The following is a 13228-nucleotide window of genomic DNA, read 5'->3' on the forward strand; positions in this document are numbered from 1 at the left end:
AGTATGGACGACTACATGTACAGTAGTAGCTCTGAGAATCAACATGTACAGGTTAGTTCAGTGTGCCAGATGTCAATTTAATGCTTTAATTGGACCTGAACTAGGGTTGAAAGGATAAAGACATGGCTACTTTTCGTCAAGGAGGCTAAAAGGACTAGTGTCAGCCCTGGATAAATCTACTGTACGGTCTTACAAATGAAGCAGAGACACACAACAATACAATCACAAACATGTACACACACATTCACATCACGTTTTTTAACATAACAAATGATGAGCACTTCACAGTGAAATGGGAAATGACATATCGAACAGACACAGACAGTCAGACAGAGTTCATGTTCATACCTTAAGGCAGGGTGACGGGGTGCAGAAGCAGGGCAGGGGTCCTCACAGTGGTTAGCAGGAGGTGCAGGAGGGGAGGTAGGGGCTGGAGGAGGTGGAGGAAGGGGTGGGGATGCAGGTGGGGTTGGTAGAACTTCAGGTGCGTGCCTCTCCGGGGGTGTGGGAGGAGGAGTGGGGAACTCGACGCTCTCGTGGAGGTGAGGAATGGGGGCAGGCAGGAGATGGTGTTCGGAAGTAGGAGGTAGGGGAGAGGCAGGGGGACGGTCACCTCTCTGTGCCTGCTCAGCGAGGAGGGGCCTGCAGGGGAGGGAACGCAGAACATCAACAGACAGACCGAAAACAAGGCAGCCAAGTACAGCGATTTAGAAAGCCCTCTGGGGGCACAATCCACTTCCCTCAATACAGATGAACCATGAAGGAAACTTACCTCAGATCAGAGAGGGATGGATCGCTCTGCTCTAAGCCTAAACCTAGCAGTGACTTGAAAAATAAAATGCTCACTTCAACCATCCTAAGAACGCTTTGTCATTTAAATTACACAAAACTGAAAATGTCACTCTACTCTTCAGTCCCCTCACATGACAGTCCATGTTTCCCTGACTTGCTCTACTTGTCCTCTGCAGTGGAGTAGCCAGTCTGAGGCTGTCTGGCTCTGTCATCATTGGCCACCTGGTGGAGTGGATTTGGCCCCGATCCAGGCCAGTCTTATCAGGAGTGGTAGGCTCTCTAATCTGACAGGCAATGCGATGGACGCCCATGCAGCTGTTCCCCACTTGGGGCATGCCTCCTGTTTAGCTCTAAAAATACCCCAGCAGCCTCTTCTGCAGAACAGAGCTTCTACAATACCAGCGTCAATTAAAGCACGTTCATAATAGTCAAGCATCAAGTCAACTGACCGCTGATCTGCACTTTCCAAACGTCTCTTCCAACTCATTTCAGACTGAAAGTCAGCTCTGTTGTTCTCCACCGCTCTCTTTCCAGTAAAGTCAGAACTTAATAACCTTTAATGAGGGCGTGTGCTTTTCTTAGGGGCGTCACAAGTTCTAGTTTACATCTAACACGGGTCCGGTTCCTACCATTCCTTTATAAAAGTTACAGAATTGTTTCGATGCAGTGTGGGTGCATGAAGAAGAAACATCCCACAATAACATGAATTTTTATTTGGTTTCCTTTACTCTCATTACAAATGAGTAAGTGAGTCAGTTAAACCAGCAGGCCGGAGCTATACACATGTCAGCATCTGTGGCAAAGTTGGCACATGCAGCCTAGAAATAGAAACAGCCAAGTCACAACATAGTCTGAGGAAACTGTCAGAAGACTGAGTGCTGCCTCCAAAGATGGACAAAAACAAGCTAAGAGGGAAGAGACAATTGGCAGGAAATAAGATTAGCCTAAACACTGGGGAAGTGTAGACTGTTTTCTAGTGTAGTGGCCTTTATTGTGGAATTAATGTCAGCTGACCCACTCAGGTTAACAGCTGGAGCTTTCCTGCCTGCCTCCAGATATGATGTGTATGAACTAGCACAGGCTTTATTACCATAACAGGACGAATGCAGCAAGTTGGAGTGAGCACATGTGTTCATTTTCAGCAACACACCTCCTCATGTCAGTGTAGCTTTACTTTTTATTTAACACCTGGAGGCTGTCCAGTTCAGTGTTTTACTGCTGGTAATTCGGCAGAGTTCAGGGCATTGCTGAAGGGAACCTCAGCAGCAGTTCTTGAGAGAGCGAAGCCAGATTTTACAAGGCCAGTCAGAGATACAGAGTAGTCATTTTCTGTCACAGTCAAGATAACAAACCTGATTCTCAAACCTCATCTTTCATGACTGAGTCTTAAGTAAACAAAAGTGACTTTGCCTGAACTGTAATCAAGCCATGCACACACACACACTTAGTGTAATCTACAGGAAACAGCTGGATGCAAAAGACAGAAAGTCCAGGCAGGGTGTCAAATGATAAACAGAGAGCGGTAAATAAAAACCAGCTGAAGGTACTGAGGAAAGAGTTTTTTTTATAAATGCTGTAATGATGAGAGGATCATTTCTGTCTCTCAGCCAGCTGCACACTTATACTGTCCTGACACACACGCTGTGAATGTGCTGCACATTCAAGAACATTGTTTGTATATATTACAAACACAGCCATCATAAATTACCCACTCATTTGTGTCTGCCACCACTGAGATCAAATCGTTATTTAAAGGCAGTGTTGTGTGGTTGAATAAATGACAGACATGAGATTATCCACTTCACTCAAGCCAGCAAAGGCATATGAGACTACAATCACCATGGCAACTAGTCTATTTACAGTACAATGTGGGTTATAGTACATCCTGCTTCACTTTTACTCTGAAAACATGCATGAGAAATATCCTACATACCAAGCTAAAGAGTCACAGTCATTCCCATAAAGCTTTAAGAGCTAAAATGGCTTCACACAAGATTTTTTAAATTAAAACTTGCCGTGAAACATTTTCAAAAACATATTTTTCATGGCAAGTTTACGCTCATATGCTCTCATATAGCAAGTCAGTCAGGGGACCTTTACATTTCCTGCTAGGCCTCAACCCATTTATTAATTCACGTCCTTATTTTTTAAAGTCTACCACGCCAACAAGATTTTTGAAATAACTATAGGACAGTAGTTTAACTTTAGTTGTACAGCTGCTGAGAGTTTTTGTCAATCAGACAGAGGACGGCAGCTCAACATGCTCTAACATGTTACATTTTTTTAAGTACACTACTGATTTCGCAACTTTGCTCCTTATTTTCCACCTTCTGTCCCTTCATCTGTCTGTCTGTCCCTCCCCTCTGCCCATCTGGTGAGGTCAGCACAGGCAGAGTGTAATAAGTACTAGTTACCTACGGACCATCTGCTGCATCCACCTGGAGGGACTTAAACACAAACACCTACTGTGGACACGCAGAAACAAAACAGTGCAGCTCCTTCTTGCCAACTCACCCAGATTTCAGCCGTGGAGGAATCCATCACACAACTTCAGAGGTGACTACAATAAGTGATGGAAATGACTTCTGATGAGCGACTGCTGCAATCCAAAAACACCAGAGCCAATGACTGTACGTCCCGGTCCTTCTCTGTTACTGATTCTGTCATACACACTCCACACACCGCAGCACATGCTCAAGTCTTTCTCTGAACTCTGGCTTTTGTTCCACTCTGTCTGGTCTGTGCAAATGACTTCAGTGGGGCTGAGTGCCTGCCCAAATTCCTCCCACTACAGGCTTCAGTTCACAAAGCCGCATAGACTGAGCCGGACTGACAGCTAGGACAGCCTCTGGGGGCGGGGAAAAAACCACATGTACACACACACAAACACACACACACACACACACACACACACACACACATACATATACACACACACACATCACTGACCATGCAGTCTACATTTCTGTCTCTGCCACACATATGCAAGTGTAATTTTATCTATTGATGAAACCTACAGTGGAAATAGCACCGTCACTCCTCCTCTCTCCCACTCTGAACAAACCTTTATGTCCCTAACAGCAGTGATGGGACAAGTGTTGTGACTGACAGGCAGCAAGTGCTACTCTGGCATGCGGGATGGCTCCTGGGCATGCGGCAAACGGCAGGAGAGAGTCTGGAGAGACTCGCCGTACTTTCACAACACATCCTTGGACACACAGTGACATATGAAGCTAAAAGAATGACATACGTGGAAAAAGCTGTTAAAATGCTTAAATAAACACTGAATGCCCACACGGAGGTCGAACTGAACTGCACACTGCTTTACTATGTGTATTTAACTTAGTCGGGAGTTTTAACAACATAGAGGGTTCACTGCCATTACATCAACCGGTACAAATCTGTGAGACTCCTTCTCATTCGTCCGATGAGACACCGTTAAACCACTGTAGACAGCAACAACCTACCAGACGCCCTCGAGGTGTCTGAAAGGCAAACAAAGCCACCAAGGAGACTCTCTAAGTGCATGGAAATCCATTTTAAATGTGAGTCAGGCGGGCAGTGTGTGAGTGGCTGAGCTGTAAAGCACATGCCACCACCACCACCACCCCCCACCCCACCCCCACCCCCACCCCCACCCCCCCACTGCCCTGAGATTCCCCCAAATAACTAAGCTGCAATAAAATGTCTCTGATGGATCACCGTAATGGAAATGTTATGATAGGTTTTAGGAAACTATCAGGTCTAAGAGGTCATATACAAATCATTCTGATGTCTGGTTTCCTGTTGGAAAACCAATCGGCCACGAAATTACCGGTCTCCCTGTAAACCTGTTGTTCTTAAGGGTAAAAGGCTATAATCCTTAGATTTTAGTGGATTCAGGATTAAAAAGACATGTTTTTTAATCCAGACTCTGGCTGAGCGCTGAGGGAGAACAGACCCTTGGCAGCAGCCTAATAGGGAAACCTTACTTCATCCACAAAGGTAAAGTAGGCTTTCACTGGAAACTAAAGATATTAAGTCACAACCTTGACCATAAGACAATAACAAATGATCCATCAGAGTGCTGAGTGGAAGCTGGTCTTGTTTGTCTTGCTTGCTGTGGTAATTATTTCACAGATCAAAAAAAAAAAAAACTCATTGCAATTGATTACGTATGAATCCTATGATTTCACAGACACTCACCTGCTGTCCTGTAGCTCCTCAGCAGGATCCTGGACTAATTCTTCAGCTGGCTCTTTAAACGGCTCCTCAGGTGTGGTCTCTGCAGGTTTTTCCGGCAGCTCCTCACTGATCAGCTTCTTCGCTGGTTCTAGGGGCTCAGTTGTCACCTTTGTTGGTTCTGGTTCTTCATGTTTCGGCGCTTCTTGGAGCTCTTCTGTGCTTTTTGCTGCATCTAGGAGCTCAGCTGGCTCCTCTACTATCTCTGGAGAAGTTACCGGCTCCCCTTTGGGTTCTGGGAGTTCTCCTGGAGACTCTTCCTCTTCCTTGGTTGGTTCTGAGAGCTCTTCCTTTGTGCTCTGTGTTGGTTCGGAAAGCTCTACCGCCTGCTGCTTTGGTTCTGGGAGGTCTGCTGACTTCTTTAAAGGTTCAGGAAGATCCACTGGCTTTTTCAGAAGATTTAGAGTTGGGATCTCTGTTGTCTTCTCTGCTGCCTGCTCCACTGGTGGGATCTCCTCCTGTGTCAGAGGAGCAGCTATCTCCTCAGTCGGAGTATGAAACTCTAGCTGAGGAGACTCCAGAGAGGGGAAGGCTCTGGAAAAACAATACAGGAGAAGAGGGGGTTGTTGTTTAGTTTACAGCACATGCACAAGAATGACTGACAAATGACAAATGTTTGTGTTGCTGTGGCTAGGGCAGCTTGTGTCCCCCTACAAGAAGGTGTGATTGTGTGTAGAAGTACTGTAGGTACTGTATGTGTGTGTGTGTGTGTGTGTTTGTGTTGTCGTTGCATTGTGTTGAGCTGTGTGTTTTGTGTAAGAAAAGGCTCATTCTTGCCCTGGAGAGCAGAGACGATGTCACAGCTGATGTCATCCTTTGAATATAAAGGGCTGCATTACTTCCATTAGACTTCAACAGGCACAGCCATGTGACCAGAGCTCGAGTCAATACAAAGTGCAGCTCTGTGTTTACCTCATTCATATTCATTGTCACACAGCTCTCTGTAATATCACTCCTAGCAAGTCTTGAACACGGTGTTACTGGAAAGCTACGTTGAAAGTAAGTAGAAATCCATGAATACCAAACGACTGGTAAATAGGCCGAACATTACAGATACACAACCCATTAGAATACTAATGAAAACGATGATATTCATCTACACTATTCATTATTCCTTAGTCGTGGTTCTGGCTGCTGTGGCTGGTGACATGAACCTAGAACAACAACAGAAGATTACACAAGAGACTCTCTCAATGTGACTTACTATGAGCAGATAATATGTGACAGCATGCTAACATGCTAATTTGTGAAACACATTAACAAGGAGGGGTGGCGGCCCATGATGACTCCACTGACCTTTTAGTCACGCATATGCAAGGCATTTATTTACCATTAACATAGTTTCATCACAGTGAAGTCTTGTGTTTAATGTGTTTGTGTGTGTGTGTGTGTGTGGTGTGTGTGTGTGTGTGTGTGGTGTGTGTGTGTGTGTGTGTGTGTGTGTGTGTGTGTGTGTGTGTGTGTGTGTGTGCGTGCGTGTGCATGTGTGTGCTCCTCTAATCTACAGTTCTTTAGGCATTTTGCTCATATGATAACTTCAAACACATGCTCTTGTGTTTACCTTAAGGTCTCCACTGCCTGCACTTGATCACGCTGCGAATGGGACGCAGCTTCTTTTAGAGCTTTTATCCAGTTTGTATGTGGTTCTGGTTCTGTTAGTCCAGGAGCAGGACTCTCTGTGACGCAGGCAGGAGCTTCATCAAGTGGTTTCCCTTCACACTGGGAAGCAGCAACAATGGGGTTTACCACAATAACATCTAGGGGCTGTGACAACGACGCCTCATCATGTGGCTTCTCTAGCGATGCTGAATCTTCAGGGAACGTAGAGGAAACGACTGCTGGGACTGTGATAACATCAGGAGTTGTTCTATCTGTTACATCACTGTCATTGTCTGTTGCCTTGAACAGAGCAACTGTCGGCTCAGTGCTGCTGTGTGACACAACGCTTTCACTGTCTTTACCACTGAGAGTTTGATTTTCAACCCCCTGCTTTTCTGTTGCTTCACTGTTTATCGCTTTTATCTCACTTTGTCCCTTCCCCTGGCTGCTAGCTTTCTCTTGGTCTAAAGCTGCTTTATCTTCCCTTGTGATCTCCTCTACATCAGAGCCTTTTATGGCTGTATGAACTGCTGGGCCGCTTTGTGTGGCTGAGGTTTTATTGGGGATTTGTAGCTCAAGAGGCTCGCACACTGTATCCAGAATTTCACACTCCTCAGTTTCACTACTGTTGCTTTTCACAGCCATGGCAGCACTGAAATCCTTTTCCACAGTGTCTGCTTGCCCAATGTGATCTGGCAGGGTACTGATTCTTTCTGTATGGATTTTTTCAGCCTGGTTTGCACTTGGAACAACTTCTGTATGAATGTCATGACTATCTGTGCTGACCTTTGATGAAACAGAGATTTGGGAGGGTGAAGTCTCATGCTCCTGTGATGCCGACTCAACAGATGCAGCAGTGTTCGCTGACGTCTCCTGCTGTCCACGTTGGTCTTGACGTGCAGCTGACAGATTGCTTTTTTGCTGACCTTTACCACCTAGATCACTCGCAAACTCAGTGCCTGGCATTAAATCTGCATCTGAACCGTCAAACCCTAACCTGGGGCTTTTATTCTCATCCATCGCCTGTCCAGTCTCACCTACATGAGAGCTAGCTGTTACTATGTCAGTGGAGGCATTTTTCTCAGCAGCCTTTCCACTCTCATTTAAATCAGTGCCACAGTGAAACGGCACATAAACCCCGTCAGCCCCTTTCACAGCTCGTGCTCCCTCTCCCTCTCCTCTCTCCAGACCTATCACTCGTTCACTGCCTCCACTGTCATCACATGTCAACTCATCCCTGCTTGCTGACTGACACAAACTCCCAACGGAGCCGTCTCCTTCCTCTGCTACCCCTTTTACCCCTGGAACCAGTGCTTTGGTCTTTTCTACCCCCTCTAGACAACCACCTGACAGTTCCTCTGTGGGATGTCTGGATCCCAGACGCTGCTGCTGTTGCTGCTGTTGCTCCTGTTGCTGAGCAAAACAGTTTGGATCCGGTGTGGACAGCGATTGGCTGAGAGCTGCACTCAAATCTTGTGCCGTGTTGCTGTCAGAGCTGCGTTCCAATGTTGCTGTCGAAGTTTGGCTCAAACTCTGATTATAAACAGTCTGAGGTTCAGTACCAGACTCAGTGCGTAGCATGTCCTCAGATGACCCGGCAGGTCTGTCGGGAGATAAGGAGGAAGTCTCTGTCTCACTTTTAGATGCAATCTCACTCTTCCTCTCTCCTTCCTCCTTTATATCCCTTGTTGGTGATTCACTCTTTTGTACTTTATGTTTGTGTGGTGGCTGCGATTGGTCTCCAATTTCCCCTACGGCCACTTTATCTGGCCCATTACTCTGTTGTAGTGTTGTGCCTGTCTCTCCTTTCTGCAGCTTGCTGCTGATTGCTGTTTTCTTTTCATTATCCACTGTTGCCTCTCCACCTTGTTCCTTATCCTCTTCAAACTGCATGCAGGTCTCATCTTCTGTTTTGTGTTTCTCTGTCATATTGTCTTTTTTGATTTCATCATAAGCCTCATTGCTAGTCAGGTCAGAACTAACTGGGCAGCTAACATTTATGAGGCCATCCCTAATGGATGCTTCACAAATAACAGGTTTAATGGTAATAGAGTCTGGCTCTGTTTGAGATAGGGAAATTGCATCATCGGATTCATCCTTTGCCAGTGAACCCACCGCAGCAGGAGGCTGAATTGGAGGAGACAGATTTTCCTCTTGTAAAAATGTAATATTTTCATTCTTATTCGCAGATTTCTCGAGCTCAATGACAGACTCTTTAGCATAATTTCTTTCCTCCCGTTTTGGATCGGTCTTGTCTGCTTTAACGCTGACATCAATGTGCTCCAGATCCTGTGCTGAAAACACTTGAGTCATTTCCCTGCTCTTGTTGCCATCCAGCTCTCCGGAGCCTTTGGTGCCATCACTATCAGCACAGCGCTTATCTGTCTGCTCAGGAGGGGAGATATCAGAGTCAGTAATGAACTCCAAGTGACTCAACATTGGTCCAGGAAGCTGCAGTACAAAAGTAGGATTACTGGCAAATTGCTCGATAACAGGAATCGACTGGTCAGAGGCTGTCACTTCTGAAGTCACTGATTCATCCTCTGTCTGATCAGCAGAGTGAATTGTGGACCCAGGCTCTTCACTATCTTTCATGGGATCTGTGATAACTAATCCACAAGGAAGCGTTTGATCTGATTGGGTGGGAGGCTGAAAACCGGGGTCACTAGGCTTTGTCTGAAGAGAGGCTGTACGGGTCAAGTTGACAGTTTCAGGTTTTGAACTGGGGTCAAGGTCAGCAGAGAGCTGCCCAACAGGCAACTCAGTGACATCACTTAAAGGCTCGCAGGTGACATGATCAGCTGGAGGCACAGAGGATGAAGACAGAGGATGTTGGTTACCTTCTTTTTCTTCAGGAACGACACTTATTAAAGGTGACTCCTGAGGCTGGTCACACTTGACCGAGTCTGTAGACTCAGCATGGATCTTATTTAGTTCTTCCTCCTTTGCCAAATATACATTTATGGGAGCCTTCTCTGTTTCTGCCTCTTCTTGCTTTATCACCTGCTCAACCTGTTCAACTGTGGCGCGATCAGCCTCAGAAATGGCACTTCCTGATGTTTGTAAAAGGTCAAAACATTCTTTGTTACCAGTCTCATTCTTCTCTGTGGGACAGGGAAGCTGGTTCGTGCAGGCCTCGCTCACCAGCTGCAAATCCACAGCGTTTGTCACCAACTTGTCATTACCTGACTCATCTATGGCAAAGTTCTCCTTGGTGTCCTTAGTCTCCAAACCTCTATCCACCTGGACATCTTTCTGTGGTTTTGGAAAGTCAGCTGGGCTCTGTTTCGCTGGTTCATCCTTGGTAGAAGCTGAATTTGTGAGGATTCCTAGCTTCTTTGAGCCGAGGAAGTCCGGGAAGATGAAGCTGGCCTCAACAACAGGATAATGCAAACTCTCATGTACGATCAGCGGAGGCAAAGAGGCGCAGTCCATGGCCGACACTGACCTGTTCCTGAGATCCACAGAGGAACTGCCCTCTTGTTTCACAGTGTCTGCAAAGTGAACTCTGTTGCTGCCTCCACTGCTGGCACGTACATACACACCCACTCCAGACATAGTAGGGCTACCACTGTTGCTCTGGGCCTTAGCTTGGACTTGGATCTCAGCTGCACTTGCGGCTGTCCTGGCTTCTGTTGTGCTACTTTCAGGCTGGACCTGTTGATTGTTGCTCGCTTGTCGCTCGACTGGGATTTGTTGCGAAGTAGTCAAAGGCTGCGGTTTGATTAAAGACTGCAAGACTTGGCCGTAGTTTCTCTCCGTCTCTGTGATAGATGACTCCTCGCAAGCGTGTACCAGAGACAGTGCCTCCTCTGCAATCAAATTCTGTTTGAGATCAGCCCTTACCCCTCCATTTGTATTGCTGGAGCTCTGCTCAGGGTGAGTGGGGAGAGGTGAAATTGCTGCGCCATGCTGCTCCTGGCAGGGGTGAGAGAGACGGTCCTGTTCAGTGCAGATGCTCTCAGTGATGGTAGCAGTCGGCTCACTCCAGCTCTGTGACTTCAGCTGTGACTCGGCAACATCGGTGGGCGGACACGTCTCAGTCTCAGCTGATGACACCCCGCTAACAGAGCCTTCTGGCTGGCTGAATGAACTGTGTTCTGTAGCCAGCCTTCCTTTCTCTCCCACCTCCTCTCCTCCTCCTCCTCCTCCTCCTCCTCCTCCTCCCTCTCCGGCTCCCTCCAATCCCACAGCACTATGAGCCTGACAATCTGGACCAGTGAGTAGCCCAAGGGGAGAAGTATTGATGTAAGCTTCTAACCGGAGTGGTTCCTTTTCTCTGTCTCCCTCCTCAGCTGGTGAGATCTCTGCGTTTGTACTGTGAACGCTTGTTTCTCTCTGTCCCTTCATTTCAGTCTCAGCCGAGTTGTGTGGCATTTTGCTGCTGCAGCTTTTCTCAGACGCAGCCTGTCCCTCTTTGGCTGAGAATGCAAGTGAGCATTTTCCCTGTGAACAGATTAATGAGAGCTGAGGAGGGCTGTCCAGGAGTCCTTCTCTCCCTCTGTCTGCAGAGCCGAGGCACTTGTCTATTCCTCCCAATCCCTTCTCCCCTGCTGCTTCCTCGCTCTCTTCAGTTTCTACAGTAGCTACTCTCTTCAGTGAATCACACCTCACGCTTTCTCCCTCTCCGTTGCTTTCTATCACTTCTGGCATCGTGGGTGTTGTCAGTGGCAACACAGCAACCACCACTAAAGCCTCTTCAAGGGCACTCTCCACGCAACTCTCTCCCACACAAGTTTGGCTGTTGGTGAGTGGGCTCCGATTCTCCTGTGTGCTTATCTCTGCCTCTGTGGTAACTATAGCCTCCTGTGTTTGTGCATCTGATCTCTGATCACCACAAGCAAGTGGATTGATAACTGCAGTTTGAACATATGTCATGGGTGTATTTTGGTTATTGATGACATCTCCGGTTGCTTGTTGCTTCCGCTCATTCGTGCCACATGGGGCATCTGTATGGTTGTGGTTATCTGACTGATGAGCCCCCTGCGTAGGAGTCTGGCTGGACGCAGGTGAACAGGCAGAGGCAGTAAGATGATCCTGCCCGCTCTGAGAGGATGATAGCGGGGGGCTGGAGCTGGGCTTTCCCGCGGGACTCAGCTGTCGCTTGTAATCGAACCCATTATCAGGCTGTTCCCCACAAATCACAGCATGATTGTCTGCCTGTGACGCTGATTGTACATTTGCCTCTGAGTCTGCGTGAATGCCTGCATTTATGAGTGACTCAGCCTGTAAATCACTTTCAGACTGTACCACTGTCTTCGCTCTCTGTTCAGCCTCTGCCTTCCTCTCCATCTTTTTCTTTTTCCTTTGTTTCTTTTTTTCTTTCCTCTTTGCCTCTTTGTCCTGCCCGGCCTGTCTGTCACTTGCTGAATTCATCTCTTTGTCTGTTTTTGACTGATTCTCCTCAGTGTGTTTGCCGGTTTCTGCCTGTGCTCCTGACTGCGGCTCTGATAATGCATCTTTATCCTTTAACTGAACATTATTACACCCTGATACTTCATTAACTGAATCACCTTTCTTTTCAGTTTCAGCTATGCAAACATTAATACTGCACTCATCACTATAATTTTCTCTCTTTATGTCTGCCGTCTCTGTTATTGCCTCTCCGCCTTTATCTCTAATAACTGTATTACAATCTAGTCTGCCATTTTCCCCAGAGGCTGCCTGAGATTCAACATGTTCCTCTCTTAGACTGTGTTTGTGTTTGGTGAACGCAGCATCTTTTGAGGTTTCTGTAGGTGAAACTGTCTTTGTGGCAGTTTCTAATTCTGTATGCATGGGTGTTTCCTTCTGTTCATCTGTCTCTGTCCCTGGCTTCTTCTCTGGACATTCATCCGGACTCTGTGTTGCTTTTATTTCACTCTCTGTTGCTCTGGCACTATTTTCATTTCCCAGTATGTAATTCCTGAAACTAAACACAACTGTATCCTTCTGACTGTTTGCTGCCTCACTCTTTCCGTGTGTACTCTTGTTTCCATGGCCCCCGTTGCTATGTCCTGGCTGGACTACGACTGGAGGCAGTGACAATGACTCACTGGGCTTGTTAACCATCACATCCCCAGTTTTCTTCCCTACATTATGAACCATGTCGTGTCTGTTGCTGTGGTTCTCTGTGGGAGTAAGAATCCCCAATGAGGCCATTTGCTCTTCACATTCCTGGAAGGCCTCTTGGAGCTCCCGGTCTATGACCCCTAGTGGGGTAGGCGTCAGGGGTCGGACACCCGGGTAAGGTGTGGCATCGGGCTGAGGTGAGGGCCGGGCATCTGTGAGAACTGGGTCAGTCTCATGAGGCCTGAGACGAGGGTAGGGTGACAGAGTAAAGGAGTTAGGCCTGGCAGGCAGACAGCTGGTCATTCCACGATGCCGCAGAGCGCTGCTTTGGCAGAGCAGAGGCCCATGCTCCACACACTGCAATCACACAACTGTACTCAGCATGCCTATTCTGAGGGGTGCACCCCCTTACAAGAAATAATACCAGCTGTTTCCAAGCATATGGTTGTTAATGAACATGCAAGCCTGTTCATACACAACAAAACACACGGTTTATTAAGGCATTAATCTACATATTATAGCACCTATGCATCTTTCCAATACATTGCAGTTTCAAGCTTTTATT

General features: G+C 47.0%; 1 protein-coding gene across 8 annotated transcripts in view; it reads right to left on the reverse strand.

Moving 5' to 3' along the window:
- The window catches only part of tacc2 (transforming, acidic coiled-coil containing protein 2), a 51318-nt gene that overhangs the window by 25811 nt on the left and 12279 nt on the right, over window positions 1–13228 (reverse strand). For all 8 annotated transcript variants that reach the window (XM_056396273.1, XM_056396270.1, XM_056396276.1 and 5 more), the window contains 3 exons: window positions 6575–12904; window positions 4978–5547; window positions 349–642 (listed from right to left, as the gene is read on the reverse strand). In XM_056396273.1, coding sequence (XP_056252248.1) covers window positions 349–642; window positions 4978–5547; window positions 6575–12904 — 7194 coding nt within the window. The remainder of the gene's footprint in view (window positions 1–348; window positions 643–4977; window positions 5548–6574; window positions 12905–13228) is intronic.

This window comes from Seriola aureovittata, chromosome 14, assembly GCF_021018895.1.
Source record: "Seriola aureovittata isolate HTS-2021-v1 ecotype China chromosome 14, ASM2101889v1, whole genome shotgun sequence".
In the NCBI taxonomy this organism is placed as follows: domain Eukaryota; kingdom Metazoa; phylum Chordata; class Actinopteri; order Carangiformes; family Carangidae; genus Seriola; species Seriola aureovittata.